The following is a 22,310-nucleotide window of genomic DNA, read 5'->3' as shown; positions in this document are numbered from 1 at the left end:
TCTACTATACTATATAACTACTCCTGTAGTCTATAATTATTAGAATGTCTCTCTAAAGACTCAATGATCTAGGTCAGAGAGTGAAAGCCAGCATCAAGCCCTTGTGGTCCTGGAACAGGTATGTGCCCTGTTCAGGTTTTTCTGCTAGAGTTGCACCTACAGGCTAATGTACTGGGGAACACATTCCAACGCTTTGATTCAGGTTGTTTATGTAAAATGTAAATACATGTCAGGCTGATTAGCCAATTACGTCATGTATAGCTTTGTGGAGTTTCAGATAGCTTGATAGCTTAATTATGTAGCTTGTGTACATCTAGGAGAAGTGGAAAGGCCACCCGTGATGTCGCCAATGACGCAAGCCTGGTTTCTTATTGCACACTGGGGAAAAAAAATGAATCTGTACGAACTGAAAAAGTTGAATGTCAGACAAACTTGGAATTGTAAAGCGCAGTAGTTGTTGTTTTAGTTGCCTGAATAGGTTTCTGTTTCAGTTCTGTCTAAACGCAACCATGCAATGACACCAACCACTGCGTTACTTAACATGGCTGCTGCTTTGAGTCTGAATAATGTCACTACAAGAGCGTCACACAACACTAGTGGGGTCAGTTCGGGAATGATAAGAACCCGACCAAACACCCAGTGAGATACAGGCTGTTACTCCACCTCATTTTATTCCCATCTAAGGGTCTATTTTTTAGACATCTATCTTCTGTGTTTGAGGGGTGCAAAATCCTCGTCACTCAGCTCTCGTTGGATTCATTTCTTTCATTTGAGTCCTGAGACTCTTTCATACCCCCCAGACGCCCCCCCCCCCACACAGGTTATACTGCTATTTGTTAAATTATGCAACCGAATGTGACAACAGTAATTAATGAGGAAGTCTAGACAGTGCAGGTGAGTGCAGGTAGGCCAAGACAGAGATATTTTGTGGATGGTTGTAGGTCTATTCCACTCTCTATGTTAATGTATTCATATATGCAAATACAGCCATGGCATTTATGCAAATGAAGCACATATCATTTTATTTGAATACTATAAAAAAAATGCCTGATATATATATATATATTTTCTAGTGGTATCAGGCAATTTTTGAGTGAATGAGTGAATTCGAATAGAAAATGTGACATTTTACAATAAATTAAATAAATTCAGTATTTGTCCATGCCAGTAAAATGGTTTATGCGCAAATATTCAGTAAAAATCTGATGGATTTTAAAAATTCAAAAAGTTTGGAGTATCTTCATGGTGCATTTATTTTAATTGTTTTTACAACTATTTAGCAATTTTGACGAAGCTCACTACTTTTAAATCGGGCTTAAAGACAACCTAACCTATAGAACAAGAACATATTTAAAGCATCGGGCGTAAAGACAACCTAACCTATAGAACAACAACTCATTTAAACCGTGTGTTTCTATAAGTGTATGTGTTGATGATCGACGTGGATTGTTGTAACTCACGAGGTTTTGGTTTCATTCATTAGTGTACATCCCCCTCCTCAACCCCTTCCCCCATTTTAGTGCTGGGAGCGGGGCTGAGTCGACACATGCAGCCGAGACAAATGGAGGAGAAACCCAACGGCTCCGGGAGTGGGTGTGTTGTTTCAGACACGTTGTTAGTTACACAATAACGACACGACCAATAACCCACAGCTCTGACGACCAAATAACAAACAAAAACGACGTGGAAAATGTTACAGCAGCACCATAATCACAATCATAGTCTCCCCAAATGCACTGTTTGTAAGAAACGTCTCGCTAACTTGATCTGACGACAGTTTATACGATCATAATCTTCATAAACAGCTGCGCGTAACGGTTACTTTGTAAACAAAAAACACCGTAAATGAACAGTGTCAAATAATATCAGTGTATCGAATCAGTGGTCATGTCGTTACAATGTAACAACCATTTTCTGCGCCTCGCTCGTCTCCTGCTACAATGTTTCTGCTGCCTCCCTTCCACGTCCCGTGTCTACAGCAGCCCGCACTACTTGGTATTCCTGCGCAGAGGGCTTGCGCTATTACAGGGAGGAGGGGTGGCGGAGGCACGCCACTATTACAACCACTTTAACGGTGTTTTTATCACCCCCCATGTCTTATACAAACCTTCGAGCGACTCTCACAACAGTTATTGAGGTATTATCGATGCGATGTGTTGTGGAGGGTTGAGCCCCGTCGGAGGGCCTATTTGACGGAAGCGCGGAGGGGTTTGTATGGTGGCCGGGCCTGGCTGTTTAGCGGTGGTACGGTCCTGAATGGAGGAAGTGTTTTCCTGCGGGGTAAACAGTGACAGCTATAGGGCAGACTCCCTCAGCCCCCTAAAAACAAATCGAAAATGGATTCAGACAGTAAACTGGTCGCCCAGCTGAATTCTGGTGAGTAGAGCGAGCTGAATATGTGACATTTAGATGTTATAATTCTCTCCAGTCGCTCCGGCGCCCTCCTCTGTAGCTAACCCGCTCCGTCCTCTCTCTCGCCCCTACAGAACTCTACTTCCTAATCGCCCGCTTTCTACAGTCTGGACCGTGCCAGAACGCAGCAGAGGTGGGTCCGATGGTATTTTACGATTATTTATTATATTCACAGGTTTGTCTCGGTGTGTGATTTTGAGTTTTTAATCTATTTCCAGACGTTGATCCGGGAGGTGGAGGAGAAGGAGGTGAGTCGTGTATCTATGCTCGCCTCGCATCAAGCTGCTCTCTCTGCACTTTCTCATGTTGATTTTAAGCAGATTTCTCATTTAATGTTTAAAAACACAAATAGACGAGTTGATAGTGTTTGTGATCGGAACTGAACTGTGCATTTCCTGCAGCTACTGCCCACACGACGGGACTGGACGGGGAAGGAGCACCCAGGGAGATACGAAGATTTGGTAAGGCTCCTCTATAACTGAGAAAAAGTTTTTTAGAGAGAGCAAAATAAAAATTGAATTTCCCGCAATTTTTAAATCAGGAAAAAAAAAAGTCAAAAGGATTGTACCGAGAAAAACTGAACCTAACCCGGCCCAGAGGAGGCAATGAGTCTTGTCCTGGTCCATCGGGGACCCTGGGTTGAGAGTTTGGTGACAGGCATGTCCAAAACATTTAAATAGTAGTGAAAATGTGTGTGAAATGTTGGTACGTCATGAGTGTTGTGGCGTTGAATCGCGCGGGGGAGGGACTCCTGCGCCACAGCTTGCACGAGATGAAGGCGCCCAGCTCCTGCTGTAGAGAGAGAGCCTTGGTGTGTGTGTGTGTGTGTGTGTGTGGCTAAAACACACAAGCAGCGGGACGAGGTAAAACACTGCTTTTAGGAGAATATAAACAGTCATATCAGAAAGCACTGGGAAATAAAAATGTCATTTTAAAGAGAGTTTTGTCAGAGGGAGAGTGGCAGGATGGGGACAGAGAGGAGTGTGTGTTATCTCAGGACTGAAGGAGAGGGGGAGAGAGGGGTGACATGGGGTAATATTGAGCTTAAATCTAATTATTATGGCTTTATTAATTAATCGACTAATTAGGTCAATTACATGGTGATTTTACATAATGCTATTGCAGCACTGCATGAATAACACCATGCAATGTCAATATAATACATATTTTAGTGTTTTGAGATCAAGTGTTTAGATATTTTAAAACTTTTATATTTCTGGCAAATTATCATAACCTTAATATTTTTTAAATCTATTTTTCCATGACATGGTTATTTTTAGTTTCGTTTTTTACATCATCAGTAGCCTACAGTAGCCTCATGATCTTTTGCAGACTCGACTAAAACTAAATCTATACATTTATAGAACAACAATATTGACAGTGTGTCTGTCTACTCCCCCCTCCTCCTCTCCTCTCCTTGCTCTGCCATTTCTCCCTCCGCCAGTGAGCGGGGGTTGTGATGCGGCTGGCCGGGCCTACTGTCTCAGTCCTTCACTGCTTCATCTTAAGATGCGACATGTTCTTAAAGGTGAACTATGCAGAAATCGCTCCGCCATTTCCTGGTTGCTAAAATTCTAATAGTTTGCCTAATTTCAGTTTATGTGACAAAACAAGCAAGTGTAGTGTAGAGAATCATTGTACAATCTAACCTGCTGTGAAATATATTTTACATAACCAAAAAGATTGTATTTTCAACTGTTTGAAGCTAGTGTACAATACCTAAAATAATAGACAAAAAATGTAACTTAATAACAGGAATCATAGAAATAGAGCATATAGAACAGATCAACCTCTTCATAGACTGTCTTTTAATGAGAATGACAGATCTATAACACATAGAACAGATCATATATTTATTACAATAACAATTATTTATATATTAATAAAGACAATTATGGTAATTATTATGGTGATATTATTATGATAGTCAGCATTTTCTCCCTCTAATAGATGTATTTTGGTGATATTAGTGATGATGATGATAGTGATATTAGTGATGATGATGATAGTGGTATTAGTGATACTGATGATAGTGATATTAGTGATACTGATGATAGTGGTATTAGTGATACTGATGATAGTGATATTAGTGATACTGATGATAGTGATATTAGTGATACTGATGATAGTGGTATTAGTGATACTGATGATAGTGGTATTTGTGATACTGATGATAGTGATATTAGTGATACTGATGATAGTGGTATTAGTGATACTGATGATAGTGGTATTTGTGATAATAATAATGATTATGCTTATATTAGTGATGATGTTAGTGATAATAGTGATATACGTGATAATAACAATAATGATGATGATAGTGATATTAGTGATGATGATAGTGATAATGATGATGATAGTGATATTAGTGATGCTGATAGTGAAATTAGTGATAATGATGATGATAGTGATATTAGTGATAATGATGATGATAGTGATATTTGTGATAATGATGATGATAGTGATATTTGTGATAATGCCGATGGTAGTGATATTAGTGATCATGATGATAATAGTGATATTGGTGATAATGATGCTGATAGTGAAATGAGTAATTATGGTTATATTAGTGATGATGGTAGTGATGTTAGTGATAATGATGTTGATAGTGATATAAGTGATAATAACAATAATAATGACGATAGTGCTATTAGTGATAATAATGATGATAAATGTGATATTAGTGATGATAATGATGATGTTAGTGCTGTTAGTGATAATAATGATGGTAGTGCTATTAGTGATGATGATAGTGATAATGATGGTGATATTAGTGATAATGATGCTGAGAGTAATAATAATAATGATGATGATAGTGATAATAGTGATAATGATGATGTTAGTGATGATAATGATAGTGATATTAGTGATAATGATGATGGTAGTGATATTAGTGATAATGATGATGATAGTGATGTTAGTGATAATATGATGTTAGTGATGTTAGTGATAATGATGATAGTTCTGTTAGTGATAATGATGATGATAGTGATATTAGTGATAATAATGATGATAGTGATATTAGTGATAATGATGCTGTTAGTGATAATGATGATGATAGTGATATTAGTGATCATATTAATGATAGTGCTATTACTGATGTTAGTGATATTAGTGACACTAATGATGTTAGTAATAATGACGATATAGTGATAATAGTAATGATGATAGTGAGATTAGTGATAATGATGCTGTTAGTGATAATGATGATGTCAACGATAATGACAATGGTGATGTTAATGATAATGATGAATATATTGATATGAGTGATAATGATGATGTTGGTGATAATGATGATGATAGTTATGTTAGCGATAATGACAATGATAGTGATGTTAGTGATAATGACGATGATAGTGATATTAGCGATAGTGATGACGTTAGTGATAATGATGATGATAGTGTAATGATGATGATAGTGATGTTAGCGATAATGATGATGATAGTGATAATGATGATAGTGATATTAGTGATAATAATGATGATAGTATTATTAGTGATAATGACGATGTTAGTGATAATGATGATGTTAGCGATAATGATAACAATAATGTTAGTGATAATGTTGATGTTAGTGATATTAGTGACAATAATGATGTTAGTAATAATGATGATATAGTGATAATAGTAATGATGATAGTGAGATTAGTGATAATGATGATGTTAGTGATAATGATGATGTTAGCGATAATGATAACAATGATGTTAGTGATCATGTTGATGTTAGTGATAATGATAATGGTGATGTTAATGATGAATATATTGATATTAGTTATAATGATTATGTTAGTGATAATGATGATGTTAGTGATGTTAGCGATAATGACAATGATAGTGATGTTAGTGATAATGACGATGATAGTGATATTAGCGATAGTGATGATGTTAGTGATAATGACGGCGATAGTGTAATTAGTGATACTAGTAATGATGATGTTAGTGATGTTAGTGATAATGATGATGATGCTAGTGATAATAATGGCGATGGTAGCGATAATGATAATGACGATGATAATGATAAATATATTGATATTAGTGATAGTGATGATGTTAGCGATAATGATGATGTTAATGATAATGATGGTGTTAGTGATAATGATGACGATAGCGATGTTAGTGATAATGATGATGATAGTGATGTTAGTGATAATGACAATGATAGTGATGTTAGTGATAATGACGATGTTAGTGATAATGATGATGATAATATAATTCGTGATAATAGTAATGATGATGTTAGTGATGTCAGTGATAATGATGATGATGGTAGTGATAATATTGATGATGTTAGTGATGTTAGTGATAGCGATGATGATGGCAGTGATAATAATGATGATGTTAGTGATGATGGTGATAGTGATGTTAGTGATAATGATGAATGATGATGATAGTGATGTTAGTGATAATGATGATGATAGTGATGTTAGTGATTGATGATGATAGTGATGTTAGTGATAATGATGATGATAGTGATGTTAGTGATAGCGATGTTGATAATGATGTTAGTGTTAACAACGATGATAATGATGTTAGTGATAATGACAATGATAATGACACTAGTGATAATGATGATGATGTTAGTGATAACGATGATGCTAATGATGTTAGTGATACTAATGATGATAATGATGTTAGTGATAATGACGATGATAGTGATGTTAGTGATAATAATGATAATAGTGCTATTAGTGCTAATAATGATAATAGTGCTATTAGTGATAATAATGATAATAGTGCTATTAGTGATAATAATAATGGTAGTGATATTAGTGATGATGTTAGTGCTATTATTGATAATGATGATAGTGATATTAAATCAAATCAAATTTTATTTGTTACATAACATGCTTACTTACATGCCTACTTACAAGCCCTTAACCAACAGTGCAGTTCAAGAAGAGTTAAGAAAATATTTACCAAGTAGACTAAAATAAAAAGTAATAATAAAAAGTAACACAATAACAATAACGAGTCTACATACAGGGGACACCGGTACCGAGTCAGTGTGCAGGGGTACAGGCTAGTTGAGGTAACATGTAGGTAGGGGTGAAGTGACTATGCATAGGTAACAAACAACTGTGATTAGCAGCAGTGTACAAAGGGGGGTCAATGTAAATTGTCAGGTGGTGATTTTATGAATTGTTCAGCAGTCTTATGGCTTGGGGTTAGAAGCTGATATTAGTGATCATATTAATGATGATAGTGCTATTACTGATGTTAGTGATAACGAGGAGCCTTTTGGTTCTAGACTTGGCGCTGCAGTACTGCTTGCTGTGCGGTAGCAGACAAAACAGTCTATATCTTGGGTGACTGGAGTCTCTGACAATTTGATGGGCTTTCCTCTGACACCGCCCATTATATAGGTCCTGGATGGCAGGAAGCTTGGTCCCAGTGATGTACTGAGCCTTTCGCACTACTCTCTGTAGCGCCTTACGGTCAGATGCCGAGCAGTTGCCTTACCAGGCGGTGATGTAACCGTTCAGGAGGCTCTCGATGGTGCTCCATTATAGCCCTGTCGATGTTAATGGAGGCCTGTTCAGCCCGCCTTTTCCTTTAGTCCACGATCAGCTCCTTAGTCTTGCTCACATTGAGGGAGAGGTTGTTGTCCTGGCACCACACTGCCAGTTCTTTGACCTCCTCCCTATTGGCCGTCTCATCGTTGTTGGTGATCAGGCCCTACCACTGTTGTGTCTTCAGCAAACTTAGTGATGGTGTTGGAGTCGTGTTTGGCCACACAGTCGTGGGTGAGCAGGGAATACAGGAGGGGACTACGTACACAAAACTGAGGGGCGGCAGTTTTAAGGATCAGTGTGGCAGAAGTGTTGTTGCCTACTCTTACCACCTGGTGGCGCCCGTCAGGAAGTCCAGGATCCAGTTCCATGGCTACCGACGTGAGTGCCATGGGCGGTAATCATTTAGGCAGGTTACCTTTGCTTTCTTGGGCATAAGGACTATGGTGGTCTGCTTGAAACATGTAGGTATTACAGACTCGGACAGGGAGAGGTTGAAAATATCAGTGAAGACACTTGACAGTTGGTTCGCACATGCTTTGAGTACATGTCCTGGTAATCCATCTGGCCCAGTGACTTTGTAAATGTTGACCTGTTTAAAGGTTTTGTTCACATTGGCTACTGAGAGCGTTATCACACAGTCATTCATAACAGCTGATGTTCTCATGCATGCTTCAGTGTTGCTTGCCTCGAAGCGAGCATAAATGTAATTTAACTCGTCTGGTAGGCTCGCGTCACTGGGCAGCTCACGTCTGGGTTTCCCTTTGTAGTCCATAATAGTTTTCAAGCACTGCCACATCCGACAAGTGTCAGTGCCAGTGTAGTAGGATTCAATCTTAATCCTGTATTGATGCTTTGCTTGTTTGATGGTTTGTCTGAGAGCATAGCTGGTTTTCTTATAAGCGTCCGGATTAGTGTCCCGCTCCTTGAAAGCATCAGCTCTAGCCTTTAGCTCGATGTGGATGTTGCCTGTAATTCATGGCTTCTGGTTGGGATATGTACGTACAGTCACTGTGGGGACGACGTCATCGATGTACCTATTGATGAAGCCAATGACTGAGGTGGTATACTCCTCAATGCCGTTGGATGAATCCCGGAACATATTCCAGTCTTTTGTAGCAAAACAGTCCTGTAATGTAGCACCCGCGTCATCTGACCACTCCCGTATTGAGCGAGTCACTGGTACTTCCTGCTTTAGTTTTTGCTTGTAAGCAGGAATCAGGAGGATATAATTATGGTCAGATTTGCCAAATGGAGAACGGGGGAGAGCTTTGTATGCATCTCTGTATCTGGTGTAGAGGTCTAATATTTTTTTTCCCTGGTTGCACATGTGACATGCTGGTAAAACTGATTTAAGTTTTCCCGCCTTAAAGTCCTCGGCCACTAGGAGCGCCGTTTCTGGTTGAGCATTTTCTTCTTTGCTTATGGCCTTATAGAGTTGGTTGAGTGCGGTCTTAGTGCCAGCTTCACTTTGTGGTGGTCAATAGACGGCTACGAATAATATAGATGAGAACTCTCTTGGTAGATAGTGTGGTCTGCAGCTTATCATAAGGTACTCTACCTCAGGTGAGCAATACCTTGAGGCTTCTTTAATATTAGACATTGAGCACCAGCTGTTATTGACAAATAGACACACACACCCACCCCTCGTCTTACCAGAGGTAGCGTCTCTGTTCTGCCGGTACATGGAAAATCTCGCTAGCTCTATATTGTCCATTTCGTTGTTCAGCCACGTCTCGGTGAAACATAAGATGTTACGTTTTTTAAATGTCCCGTTGGTAGGATAATCTTAATTGTAGGTCATCTATTTTATTGTCCAATGATTGCACGTTAGCAAGAAGAATGGAAGGCAATGCGAGTTTACTCGCTCAACTCCGGATTCTCAGAAGACTGCCCGATCTTCGGCCTCTTTTTCCGGCGTCTTTTCTTCGCGCAAAAGGCGTGGATCTGGGCCTGTTCCAGTGAAAGCAGGATATCCTTCCCGTCGGACTTGTTAATGGAAAATGTTTTCTTCCAGTCCGTGGTGAGTAATCTCTTTTCTGATGTTCAGAAGGTTTTTTCGGTCATAAGAGACGGTAGCAGCAACATTATGTACACAATAAGTAAAAAAAATAAGTTACACAAAATGCAAAAACAAAATAACAAAATAGCACAATTGGTTGGGAGAATGGAAAACGTCAGCCATGATCTTCGGCGCCATCTTAACAAGATTATCATTATTATATTAGTGATGATGATGATGATAATGATGGTTTTATTAGCTACCATACACACATACTCTATACATTTGCTTATAGTTTTATCAATGAGTGTGTTCTTATTAAACGGATCACGTCTGCAGACCAATGAGATAATGTTGAAGGCAATTAAAGGTTCATTCATTGGTGTGTGTGTGTGTGTGTGTGTGTGTGTGTGTGTGTGTGTGTGTGCGCACAGTGGAGTGCCGGTGCAGAATGTACAGATAACAGAGGAGAGGGGCGGACTGACGGACGGAGAGGGAGTGTATCCAATTGGGCAGCAGAGCTGCTTGGTGTGTGTGTGTGTGTGTCTGATTGGGCAGCAGAGCGGCTCGGTGTGTGTGTGTGTGTGTGTCTAAGTGGGCAGCAGAGCGGCTCGGTGTGTGTGTGTGTCTAATTGGGCAGCAGTGTGGCTCGTGTGTGTGTGTGTCTAATTGGGCAGCAGAGCGGCTCGGTGTGTGTGTCTAAGTGGGCAGCAGAGCGGCTCGGTGTGTGTGTGTGTCTAAGTGTGCAGCAGAGCGGCTCGGTGTGTGTGTGTCTATTTGGGCAGCAGATCTCCTCTGTGTGTGTGTCTGTGTGTGTGTCTAATTGGGCAGCAGATCTGCCCGGTGTGCGTGTCTGTGTGTGTGTCTACAGCAGAGCGGCTCGGTGTGTGTGTGTGCTGTCTGAAAAGTAGGCCAGGCATTTTAGGAAGATATCTTGGCTATGTACAACATCTACATATGTAATTGTACTGAATGTATTTGTACTGAATGTAATTGTATGGAGAATGGGGAATACTGTAGTCATACTGACCTTACTGTTGTAATGGCTGGTCAGCTTTTAACCGTAACCTGAATTATTTGTGTGTGTGTGTGTGTGTGTGTGTGTGTGTGTGTGTGTGTGTGTGTGTGCAGGTGAAGCTGTATGGCCACATCAGTCCGGACCACCTGCTGCAGGTGTGCCAGAGGGTGTGTCCTCTTCTGGAGGAGGTGGTTCCTGCCAGCGTCCCCGGGATCCACAGTCTGCTGGGGGCGGGGCGACAGAGCCTGCTACGCACCAATAAGAGTCAGTACTGTAATCACATGACATGTTAGCCTGCTACACACCAATAAGAGTCAGTACTGTAATCACATGACATGTTAGCCTGCTACACCAATAAGAGTCACATGACATGTTGGCCTGCTACTCACCAATAAGAGTCAGTATTGTAATCACATGACATGTTAGCCTGCTACACACCAATAAGAGTCAGTACTGTAATCACATGACATGTTAGCCAGCTACACACCAATAAGAGTCAGTACTGTAATCACATGACATGTTAGCCTGCTACACACCAATAAGAGTCAGTACTGTAATCACATGACATGTTAGCCTGCTACTCACCAATAAGAGTCAGTACTGTAATCACATGACATGTTAGCCAGCTACACACCAATAAGAGTCAGTACTGTAATCACATGACATGTTAGCCAGCTACACACCAATAAGAGTCAGTATTGTAATCACATGACATGTTAGCCTGCTACACACCAATAAGAGTCAGTACTGTAATCACATGACATGTTAGCCTGCTACACACCAATAAGAGTCAGTACTGTAATCACATGACATGTTAGCCTGCTACACACCAATAAGAGTCAGTACTGTAATCACATGACATGTTAGCCAGCTACACACCAATAAGAGTCAGTACTGTAATCACATGACATGTTAGCCTGCTACACACCAATAAGAGTCAGTACTGTAATCACATGACATGTTAGCCAGCTACTCACCAATAAGAGTCAGTACTGTAATCACATGACATGTTAGCCTGCTACACACCAATAAGAGTCAGTACTGTAATCACATGACATGTTAGCCTGCTACACACCAATAAGAGTCAGTACTGTAATCACATGACATGTTAGCCAGCTACACACCAATAAGAGTCAGTACTGTAATCACATGACATGTTAGCCTGCTACACACCAATAAGAGTCAGTACTGTAATCACATGACATGTTATTCTGCTACTCACCAATAAGAGTCAGTACTGTAATCACATGACATGTTAGCCAGCTACACACCAATAAGAGTCAGTACTGTAATCACATGACATGTTAGCCAGCTACACACCAATAAGAGTCAGTATTGTAATCACATGACACACCCTGCTAACGATAATGAGTTGTTAGGACAGCCTTGGACGTCACAAAATGGTCGACTGAAGTCGTCAGGACGTTGTGTCATGGTCCCCTGGAGGATTTTTCTATTTCCCGGCTAGTCCCGGGGACGTCCCCCAGGACATTTTTAGGATGTTTTTTGGGACGTTGTGTCATGGGCAGCAGATCTGCTCGGTTTGTCCAGGGGACATCACCTGTTGATCTCAAATAAACTCAGCCCTCCCCCAAAATATATAAAATGTTCTACCTAGGGCACATGGTCCATCAAGGCCCTGATTGGTGAACCACTGAAATGTTTCCTTCTGTAAATATTCCCAGATTTTCATAAAACAGCCACACGTGGTCTCGCATTTGTGCATCAGCAAATTTTGCGCAAGGCAAAAGAGAAGGCAATAGTCTGCTGGGTACATATATAGCCTACTGAGTACATATATAGCCTACTGGGTACATATATAACCTGCTAGGTACATATATAGCCTACTGGGTACATATATAGCCTGCTGGGTACATATATAACCTGCTAGGTACATATATAGCCTACTGGGTACATATATAACCTGCTAGGTACATATATAGCCTACTGAGTACATATATAGCCTACTGAGTACATATATAGCCTACTGAGTACATATATAGCCTACTGGGTACATATATAGCCTACTGGGTACATATATAGCCTACTGAGTACATATATAGCCTACTGAGTACATATATAGCCTACTGGGTACATATATAGCCTACTGGGTACATATATAGCCTACTGAGTACATATATAACCTGCTAGGTACATATATAGCCTACTGGGTACATATATAGCCTACTGGGTACATATATAGCCTACTGGGTACATATATAGCCTACTGAGTACATATATAACCTGCTAGGTACATATATAGCCTACTGGGTACATATATAGCCTACTGAGTACATATATAACCTGCTAGGTACATATATAGCCTACTGAGTACATATATAACCTGCTAGGTACATATATAGCCTACTGGCTACATATATAGCCTACTGAGTACATATATAGCCTGCTAGGTACATATATAGCCTACTGGCTACATATATAGCCTACTGAGTACATATATAACCTGCTAGGTACATATATAGCCTACTGGCTACATATATAGCCTACTGAGTACATATATAGCCTGCTAGGTACATATATAGCCTGCTGGGTACATATATAGCCTACTGGGTACATATATAGCCTGCTAGGTACATATATAGCCTACTGGGTACATATATAGCCTGCTAGGTACATATATAGCCTACTGGGTACATATATAGCCTGCTAGGTACATATATAGCCTACTGGTACATATATAGCCTACTGAGTACATAAATAGCCTGCTAGGTACATATATAGCCTGCTGGGTACATATATAGCCTACTGTGTACATATATAGTCTGCTAGGTACTAGAGGTCGACCGATTAATCTGAATGGCCGATTAATTAGGGCCGATTTCAAGTTTTCATGACAATCGGAAATCGGTATTTTTGGACACCGATTTGGCCAATTTTTTTTTTTTTTTTTTTACACCTTTATGTAATCTTTATTTAACTAGGCAAGTCAGTTAAGAACACATTCTTATTTTCAATGACGGCCTGGGAACCGTGGGTTAACTGACTTGTTCAGGGGCAGAATGACAGATTTTCACCTTGTCAGCTTGGGGGATTCTGTCTTGCAACATTACAGTTAACTAGTCCAACGCTCTAACCACCTGCCTCTCATTGCACTTCACGAGGAGACTGCCTGTTACACGAATGCAGTAAGCCAAGGTAAGTTGCTAGCTAGCATTAAACGTATCTTATAAAAAACAATCAATCATAATCACTAGTTAACTACACATGGTTGATGATATTACTAGTTTATCTAGCGTGTCCTGCGTTGCATATAATCGATGCGGTGCGTATCATTGCTCCAATGTGTACCTAACCATAAACACCAATGCCTTTCTTTAAATCAATACACAGAAGTATTTATTTTTAAACCTGCATATTTAACTAAAAGAAATCCAGGTTAGCAGGCAATATTAACCAGGTGAAATTGTGTCACTTCTCTTGCGTTTATTGCACGCAGAGTCCGTGTATATGCAACAGTTTGGACTGCCTAATTTGCCAGAATTTTACTTAATTATGACATAACATTGAAGGTTGTACAATATATCAGGAAAATTTAGACTTATGGATGCCACCCGTTAGAAAAAATACCGAACGGTTCCGTATTTCACTGAAAGAATAAACGTCTTGTTTTCGAGATGATAGTTTCCGGATTCGACCGTATTAATGACCAAAGGCTCATATTTCTGTGTGTTATTATGTTATAACTAAGTCTATGATTTGATAAAGCAGTCAGACTGAGCGATGGTAGGCTGCAGCAGGCTCGTAAGCATTCATTCAAACATCACTTTCGTGCGTTTTGCCAGCAGCTCTTCGTTGTGCGTCAAGCATTGCACTGTTTATGACTTCAAGCCTATCAACTCCCAAGATGAGGCTGGTGTAACCGAAGTGAAATGGCTAGCTAGTTAGCGCGCGCTAATAGCGTTTCAAACGTCACTCGCTCTGAGACTTGGAGTGGTTGTTCCCCTTGCTCTGCATGGGTAATTAAACGTTAGCTTTCTTATATGGCACATATTGCACTTTTAATTTCTTCTCCAACACTTTGTTTTTGCATTATTTAAACCTGAACAAGGCAGTTAACCCACTGTTCCTAGGCCATCATTGAAAATAAAAATGTGTTCTTAACGGACTTGCCTAGTGAAATAAAGGTGTAAAAAATCGGCGCACAAAAATACCGATTTCAGATTGTTATGAAAACTTGAAATCGGCCTTAATTAATCGGCCATTCCGATGAATCGGCCGCCCTCTACCGTAGTCTGTCTTTTTATGGCGGTCTTGGAGCAGTGACTTCTTCCTTGCTGAGCAACCTTTCAGGTTATGTCGATATTGGACTTGTTTAACTGTGGATATACATACTTAAAAAATTGCAGACCTCCACAAGTCTGGTTCATCCTTGGGAGCAATATCCAAATGCCTGAAGGTACCACGTTCATCTGTACAAACAATAGTACGCAAGTATAAACCCCATGGGACCATGCAGCCGTTGTTCTGCTTTAACCTTTGATCTATTTTTAGCTGCCCCCCCCCAAAAAAAAAAACATTTGTTTTCATTGTGTGTATGTTTAATGTGTCGAGTGTGTGTGTTTAACGTGTGTGTGTTTTGTTCCTGCAGGCTGTAAGCATGTGGTGTGGAAGGGTTTGGCCCTGGCAGCACTGCACTGTGGTAGGCCCCCTGAGCCGCCAGTCATCTATGGGAGCCCGCCCAGCATCGGTAAGTAGCCTATGACTGGTTAAATGTTGTGTAATGTAGTTGATGGTATATGTTACTTCAGTCTGTCTTTTGGGGAGAATAACAGAATAGAACATAGCCTACATATAATGCCATGTACAGTGGGGCAAAAAAGTATTTAGTTAGCCACCAATTATGAAAGTTCTCCCACTTAAAAAGATGAGAGAGGTCTGTAATTTTCATCATAGGTACACTTCAACTATGACAGACAAAATGAGGAAAAAAAATCCAGAAAATCACATTGTAGGATTTTTTATTAATTTATTTGCAAATTATGGTGGAAAATAAGTATTTGGTCACCTACAAACAAGCAAGATTTCTGGCTCTCACAGACCTGTAACTTCTTCTTTAAGAGGCTCCTCTGTCCTCCACTTGTTACCTGTATTAATGGCACCTGTTTGAACTTGTTATCAGTTTAAAAGACACCTGTCCACAACCTCAAACAGTCACACTCCAAAATCCACTATGGCCAAGACCAAAGACCTGTCAAAGGACACCAGAAACAAAATTGTAGACCTGCACCAGGCTGGGAAGACTGAATCTGCAATAGGTAAGCAGCTTGGTTTGAAGAAACAACTCTGGGAGCAATTATTAGGAAATGGAAGACATACAAGACCACTGATAATCTCCCTCGATCTGGGGCTCCACGCAAGATCTCACCCCGTGGGGTCAAAATGATCACAAGAATGGTGAGCAAAAATCCCAGAACCACACAGGGGGACCTAGTGAATGACCTGCAGAGAGCTGGGACCAAAGTAACAAAGCCTACCATCAGTAACACACTACGCCGCCAGGGACTCAAATCCTGCAGTGCCAGACGTGTCCCCCTGCTTAAACCAGTACATGTCCAGGCCCGTCTGAAGTTTGCAAGAGAGCATTTGGATGATCCAGAAGAAGATTGGGAGAATGTCATATGGTCAGATGAAACCAAAATATAACTTTTTGGTAAAAACTCAACTCGTCGTGTTTGGAGGACAAAGAATGCTGAGTTGCATCCAAAGAACACCATACCTACTGTGAAGCATGGGGGTGGAAACATCATGCTTTGGGGCTGTTGTTCTGCAAAGGGACCAGGACGACTGATCCGTGTAAAGGAAAGAATGAATGGAGCCATGTATCGTGAGATTTTGAGTGAAAACCTCCTTCTATCAGCAAGGGCATTGAAGATGAACCGTGGCTGGGTCTTTCAGCATGACAATGGTCCCAAACATACCGCCCGGGCAACGAAGGAGTGGCTTCGTAAGAAGCATTTCAAGGTCCTGGAGTGGCCTAGCCAGTCTCTAGATCTCAACCCCATAGAAAATCTTTGGGGGGAGTTGAAAGTCCGTGTTACCCAGCAACAGCCCCAAAACATCACTGCTCTAGAGGAGATCTGCATGGAGGAATCGGCCAAAATAACAGCAACAGTGTGTGAAAACCTTGTGAAGTCTTACAGAAAACGTTTGACCTCTGTCATTGCCAACAAAGTGTATATAACAAAGTATTGAGATAAACTTTTGTTATTGACCAAATACTTATTTTCCACCATAATTTGCTAATAAATTCATTAAAAATCCTACAATGTGATTTTCTGGATTTTTTTGTTTCTCAATTTGTCTGTCATAGTTTAAGTGTACCTATGATGAAAATTACAGGCCTCTCTCATCTTTTTAAGTGGGAGAACTTGCACAATTGGTGGCTGACTAAATACTTTTTTGCCCCACTGTATATTGAACACACTTCCAGTCACTGTCAGGGCTGCAGAGTTTCTGTTCTCCATTGAGACCCAGCTAAAGGTAAAGCCTGCAGAGTCTCTGGTCTCCATTGAGACCCAGCTAAAGGTCAAGGCTACAGAGTCTCTGGTCTCCATTGAGACCCAGCTAAAGGTCAGAGTCTCTTGTCTCCATTGAGACCCAGCTAAAGGTCAAGGCTGCAGAGTCTCTTCTCGATTGAGACCCAGCTAAAGGTCAAGGCTGCAGTCTCTGGTCTCCATTGAGACCCAGCTAAAGGTCAAGGCTACAGAGTCTCTGGTCTCCATTGAGACCCAGCTAAAGGTCAGAGTCTCTGGTCTCCATGAAGACCCATCTAAAGGTCAGAGTCTCTGGTCTCCATTGAGACCCAGCTAAAGGTCAAGGCTGCAGAGTTTCTGTTAATTCAGTTCTCCTGTTTATCTTCTTTTTCCATAACAAAATTATAATAATGTAAGTCAACCAGTTAATGACATTAGTATGGTATTATGCTGGAACGAACAACGTTGTGTGTCTGTGTGTGTGTGGTGCTGGTGTGTGTGTGTACACAATCTTTGCGGTGTGTGCGTGTAGTGGAGACAGGTCACGGCCGTCGTCTGATTGGTTCGTACCGACTGGGTCAGCTCCTCCCCACTGCGGTCTACTCACACATGAAGATGCACAAGAGGATTCTGGGACATCTGTCCTCTGTCTACTGTGTCACCTTCGACCGCACTGGACGGCGCATCTTCACCGTAAGAACAGAGTGTGTTTAGGCTGCTGAACCGTCAGAACAGAGTGTGTTTAGGCTGCTGAACCGTAAGAACAGAGTGTGTTTAGGCTGCTGAACCGTAAGAACAGAGTGTGTTTAGGCTGCTGAACCGTCAGAACAGAGTGTGTTTAGGCTGCTGAACCGTAAGAACAGAGTGTGTTTAGGCTGCTGAACCGTAAGAACAGAGTGTGTTTAGGCTGCTGAACCGTCAGAACGGAGTGTGTTTAGGCTGCTGAACCGTCAGAACAGAGTGTGTTTAGGCTGCTGAACCGTCAGAACAGAGTGTGTTTAGGCTGCTGAACCGTCAGAACAGAGTGTGTTTAGGCTGCTGAACCGTCAGAACAGAGTGTGTTTAGGCTGCTGAACCGTAAGAACAGAGTGTGTTTAGGCTGCTGAACCGTCAGAACAGAGTGTGTTTAGGCTGCTGAACCATCAGAACAGAGTGTGTTTAGGCTGCTGAACCGTCAGAACAGAGTGTGTTTAGGCTGCTGAACAGTCAGAACAGAGTGTGTTTAGGCTGCTGACCCTGTGTGACTCCTAGAGTGTGGTGTTTTAGGAGGAAGGTTTATGATGTATGTGGTGAGGTCATATGATGACATCTGAAATCTTGACCCCAGGTTGACCCTGTGCTGGGTGGGATCGCTATGGTAACTGTATTGTTGGTCTAAAGCTCAGTGCTTGTATGAATATGTTGTAACTGTTTTACTGTAACTATGTGGTGACTGTGGTTGTGACTGTTTGGCGGTGACTGTGGTTGTGACTGTGTGGTGGTGACTGTGGTTATGACTGTTTGGTGGTGACTGTGGTGGTGACTGTGGTTGTGACTGTTTGGTGGTTACTGTTTGGTTGTGACTGTGTGGTGGTGACTGTGTGGTGGTGACTGTGGTTGTGACGGTGTGGGGGTGACTGTGGTTGTGACTGTTTGGTGGTGACTGCGTGGTGGTGACTGTGGTTGTGACTGTTTGGTGGTGACTGTTTGGTGGTGACTGTGTGGTGGTGACTGTGGTTGTGACTGTGTGGTGGTGACTGTGGTTGTGACTGTTTGGTGGTGACTGTTTGGTGGTGACTGTGTGGTTGTGACTGTGTGGTGGTGACTGTGGTTGTGACTGTTTGGTGGTGACTCTGGTTGTGACTGTTTGGTGGTCACTGTTTGGTGGTGACTGTGTGGTGGTGACTGTGTTTGTGGTGACTGTGGTTGTGACTGTTTGGTGGTGACTGTGTGGTGGTGACTGTGGTTGTGACTGTTTAGTTGTGACTGTTTGGTTGTGACTGTTTGGTTGTGACTGTTTGGTGGTGACTGTGTGGTGGTGACTGTGGTTGTGACTGTTTGGTTGTGACCGTTTGGTGGTGACTGTGTGGTGGTGACTGTGGTTGTGACTGTTTGGTTGTGACCGTTTGGTGGTGGCTGTGTGGTGGTGACTGTGGTTGTGACTGTGTGGTGGTGACTGTGTGATGGTGACTGTTTGGTGGTGACTGTGTGGTGGTGACTGTGTGGTGGTGACTGTGGTTGTGACTGTGTGGTGGTGACTGTGTGGTGGTGACTGTGTGGTGGTGACTGTGTTTGTGACTGTGTGGTGGTGACTGTGGTTGTGACTGTGTGGTGGTGACTGTGTGGTGGTGACTGTGTGGTGGTGACTCTGTGGTGGTGACTGTTTGGTGGTGCCTGTTTGGTGGGGACTGTTTGGTGGTGACTGTGTGGTGGTGATTGTGGTTGTGGTGACTGTGGTTGTGACTGTTTGGTGGTGACTGTGTGGTGGTGACTGTGGTTGTGACTGTTTGGTTGTGACTGTTTGGTTGTGACTGTTTGGTGGTGACTGTGTGGTGGTGACTGTGGTTGTGACTGTTTGGTTGTGACCGTTTGGTGGTGGCTGTGTGGTGGTGACTGTGTGGTGGTGACTGTGTGGTGGTGACTGTGGTTGTGACTGTTTGGTTGTGACCGTTTGGTGGTGGCTGTGTGGTGGTGACTGTGGTTGTGACTGTGTGGTGGTGACTGTGTGATGGTGACTGTTTGGTGGTGACTGTGTGGTGGTGACTGTGTGGTGGTGACTGTGTGGTGGTGACTGTGTTTGTGACTGTGTGGTGGTGACTGTGGTTGTGACTGTGTGGTGGTTACTGTGTGGTGGTGACTGTTTGGTGGTGACTGTGTGGTGGTGACTCTGTGGTGGTGACTGTTTGGTGGTGCCTGTTTGGTGGGGACTGTTTGGTGGTGACTGTGTGGTGGTGACTGTGGTTGTGGTGACTGTGGTTGTGACTGTTTGGTGGTGACTGTGTGGTGGTGACTGTGGTTGTGACTGTTTGGTTGTGACTGTTTGGTTGTGACTGTTTGGTTGTGACTGTTTGGTGGTGACTGTGTGGTGGTGACTGTGGTTGTGACTGTTTGGTTGTGACCGTTTGGTGGTGGCTGTGTGGTGGTGACTGTGGTTGTGACTGTTTGGTTGTGACTGTTTGGTGGTGGCTGTGTGGCGGTGGCTGTGTGGCGGTGACTGTGGTTGTGGCTGTGTGGTGGGGACTGTTTGTTTGGTGGTGACCTTGTGGCGGTGACTGTGGCGGTGACTGTGGTTGTGGCTGTGTGGTGGTGACTGTTTGGTGGTGACTGTGTGGTGGTGACTGTTTGGTGGTGACTGTGTGGTGGTGACTGTTTGGTGGTGACTGTGTGGTGGTGACTGGTTGTGACTGTGTGGTGGTGACTGTGTGGTGGTGACTGTGTGGTGGTGACCGTGTTTGTGACTGTGTGGTGGTGACTGTGTGGTGGTGACTGTGTGATGGTGACTGTGTGGTGGTGACTGTTTGGTGGTGACTGTTTGGTGTTGACTGTTTGGTGGTGACTGTGTGGTGGTGACAGGTTGTGACTGTATGGTGGTGACAGTGTGGTGGTGACTGTGTGGTGGTGACTGTGTTTGTGACTGTGTGGTGGTGACTGTGTGATGGTGACTGTTTGGTGGTGACTGTGTGGTGGTGACTGTTTGGTGGTGACTGTGTGGTGGTGACTGTGGTTGTGACTGTGTGGTGGTGACTGTGTTTGTGTCTGTGTGGTGGTGACTGTGGTTGTGACTGTGTGGTGGTGACTGTTTGGTGGTGACTGTTTGGTGGTGACTGTGTGGTGGTGACTCTGTGGTGGTGACTGTTTGGTGGTGCCTGTTTGGTGGGGACTGTTTGGTGGTGACTGTGTGGTGGTGACTGTGTGGTGGTGACTGTGGTTGTGACTGTGTGGTGGTGACTGTGTGGTTGTGACTGTTTGGTGGTGACTGTTTGGTGGTGACTGTGTGGTTGTGACTGTGTGGTGGTGACTGTGGTTGTGACTGTTTGGTGGTGACTCTGGTTGTGACTGTTTGGTGGTGACTCTGGTTGTGACTGTTTGGTTGTGACTGTTTGGTGGTGGCTGTGTGGCGGTGACTGTGGTTGTGGCTGTGTGGTGGGGACTGTTTGTTTGGTGGTGACTGTGTGGTGGTGACTGTGGTTGTGACTGTTTGGTGGTGACTGTTTGGTGGTGACTGTGTGGTGGTGACTGTGGTTGTGACTGTGTGGTGGTCACTGTGGTTGTGACTGTTTGGTGGTGACTGTTTGGTGGTGACTGTGTGGCGGTGACTGTGTGGTGGTGACTGTGGTTGTGACTGTTTGGTGGTGACTCTGGTTGTGACTGTTTGGTGGTCACTGTTTGGTGTTGACTGTGTGGTGGTGACTGTTTGGTGGTGACTCTGTGGTGGTGACTGTTTGGTGGTGACTGTGTGGTGGTGACTGTGGTTGTGGTGACTGTGGTGGTGACTGTGGTTGTGACTGTGTGGTGGTGGCTGTGTGGTGGTGACTGTGTTTGTGACTGTGGTGGTGACTGTTTGGTGGTGACTGTGTGGTGGTGACTGTGGTTGTGGTGACTGTGGTTGTGACTGTTTGGTGGTGACTGTGTGGTGGTGACTGTGGTTGTGACTGTTTGGTTGTGACTGTTTGGTGGTGACTGTGTGGTGGTGACTGTGGTTGTGACTGTTTGGTTGTGACCGTTTGGTGGTGGCTGTGTGGTGGTGACTGTGGTTGTGACTGTTTGGTTGTGACTGTTTGGTGGTGGCTGTGTGGCGGTGGCTGTGTGGCGGTGACTGTGGTTGTGGCTGTGTGGTGGGGACTGTTTGTTTGGTGGTGACTGTTTGGTGGTGACTGTTTGGTGGTGACTGTGTG

At 42.8% G+C, this 22,310-nt stretch overlaps 1 protein-coding gene across 2 annotated transcripts in view; it reads left to right on the top strand.

The window, feature by feature from the left end:
* The first annotated feature begins 2,015 nt into the window (after positions 1-2,015).
* LOC110515871 (pleckstrin homology domain interacting protein) overlaps positions 2,016-22,310 on the top strand; it is a 128,748-nt gene continuing 108,453 nt past the window's right edge. The window contains exons 1-7 of one of the 2 annotated variants that reach the window (XM_036984528.1): positions 2,016-2,376; positions 2,487-2,545; positions 2,631-2,660; positions 2,814-2,873; positions 11,056-11,206; positions 15,552-15,650; positions 17,969-18,129. In XM_036984528.1, the coding sequence (XP_036840423.1) occupies positions 2,337-2,376; positions 2,487-2,545; positions 2,631-2,660; positions 2,814-2,873; positions 11,056-11,206; positions 15,552-15,650; positions 17,969-18,129 (600 nt within the window). In that variant the 5' untranslated portion in view covers positions 2,016-2,336. The remainder of the gene's footprint in view (positions 2,377-2,486; positions 2,546-2,630; positions 2,661-2,813; positions 2,874-11,055; positions 11,207-15,551; positions 15,651-17,968; positions 18,130-22,310) is intronic. The other variant, XM_036984530.1, reaches the window with a different exon arrangement.

Source organism: Oncorhynchus mykiss, chromosome 8, assembly GCF_013265735.2.
Source record: "Oncorhynchus mykiss isolate Arlee chromosome 8, USDA_OmykA_1.1, whole genome shotgun sequence".
NCBI lineage: Eukaryota > Metazoa > Chordata > Actinopteri > Salmoniformes > Salmonidae > Oncorhynchus > Oncorhynchus mykiss.
Note: the sequence above shows the minus strand (reverse complement) of the source record. Positions and strands in the feature narration are given on the sequence as shown.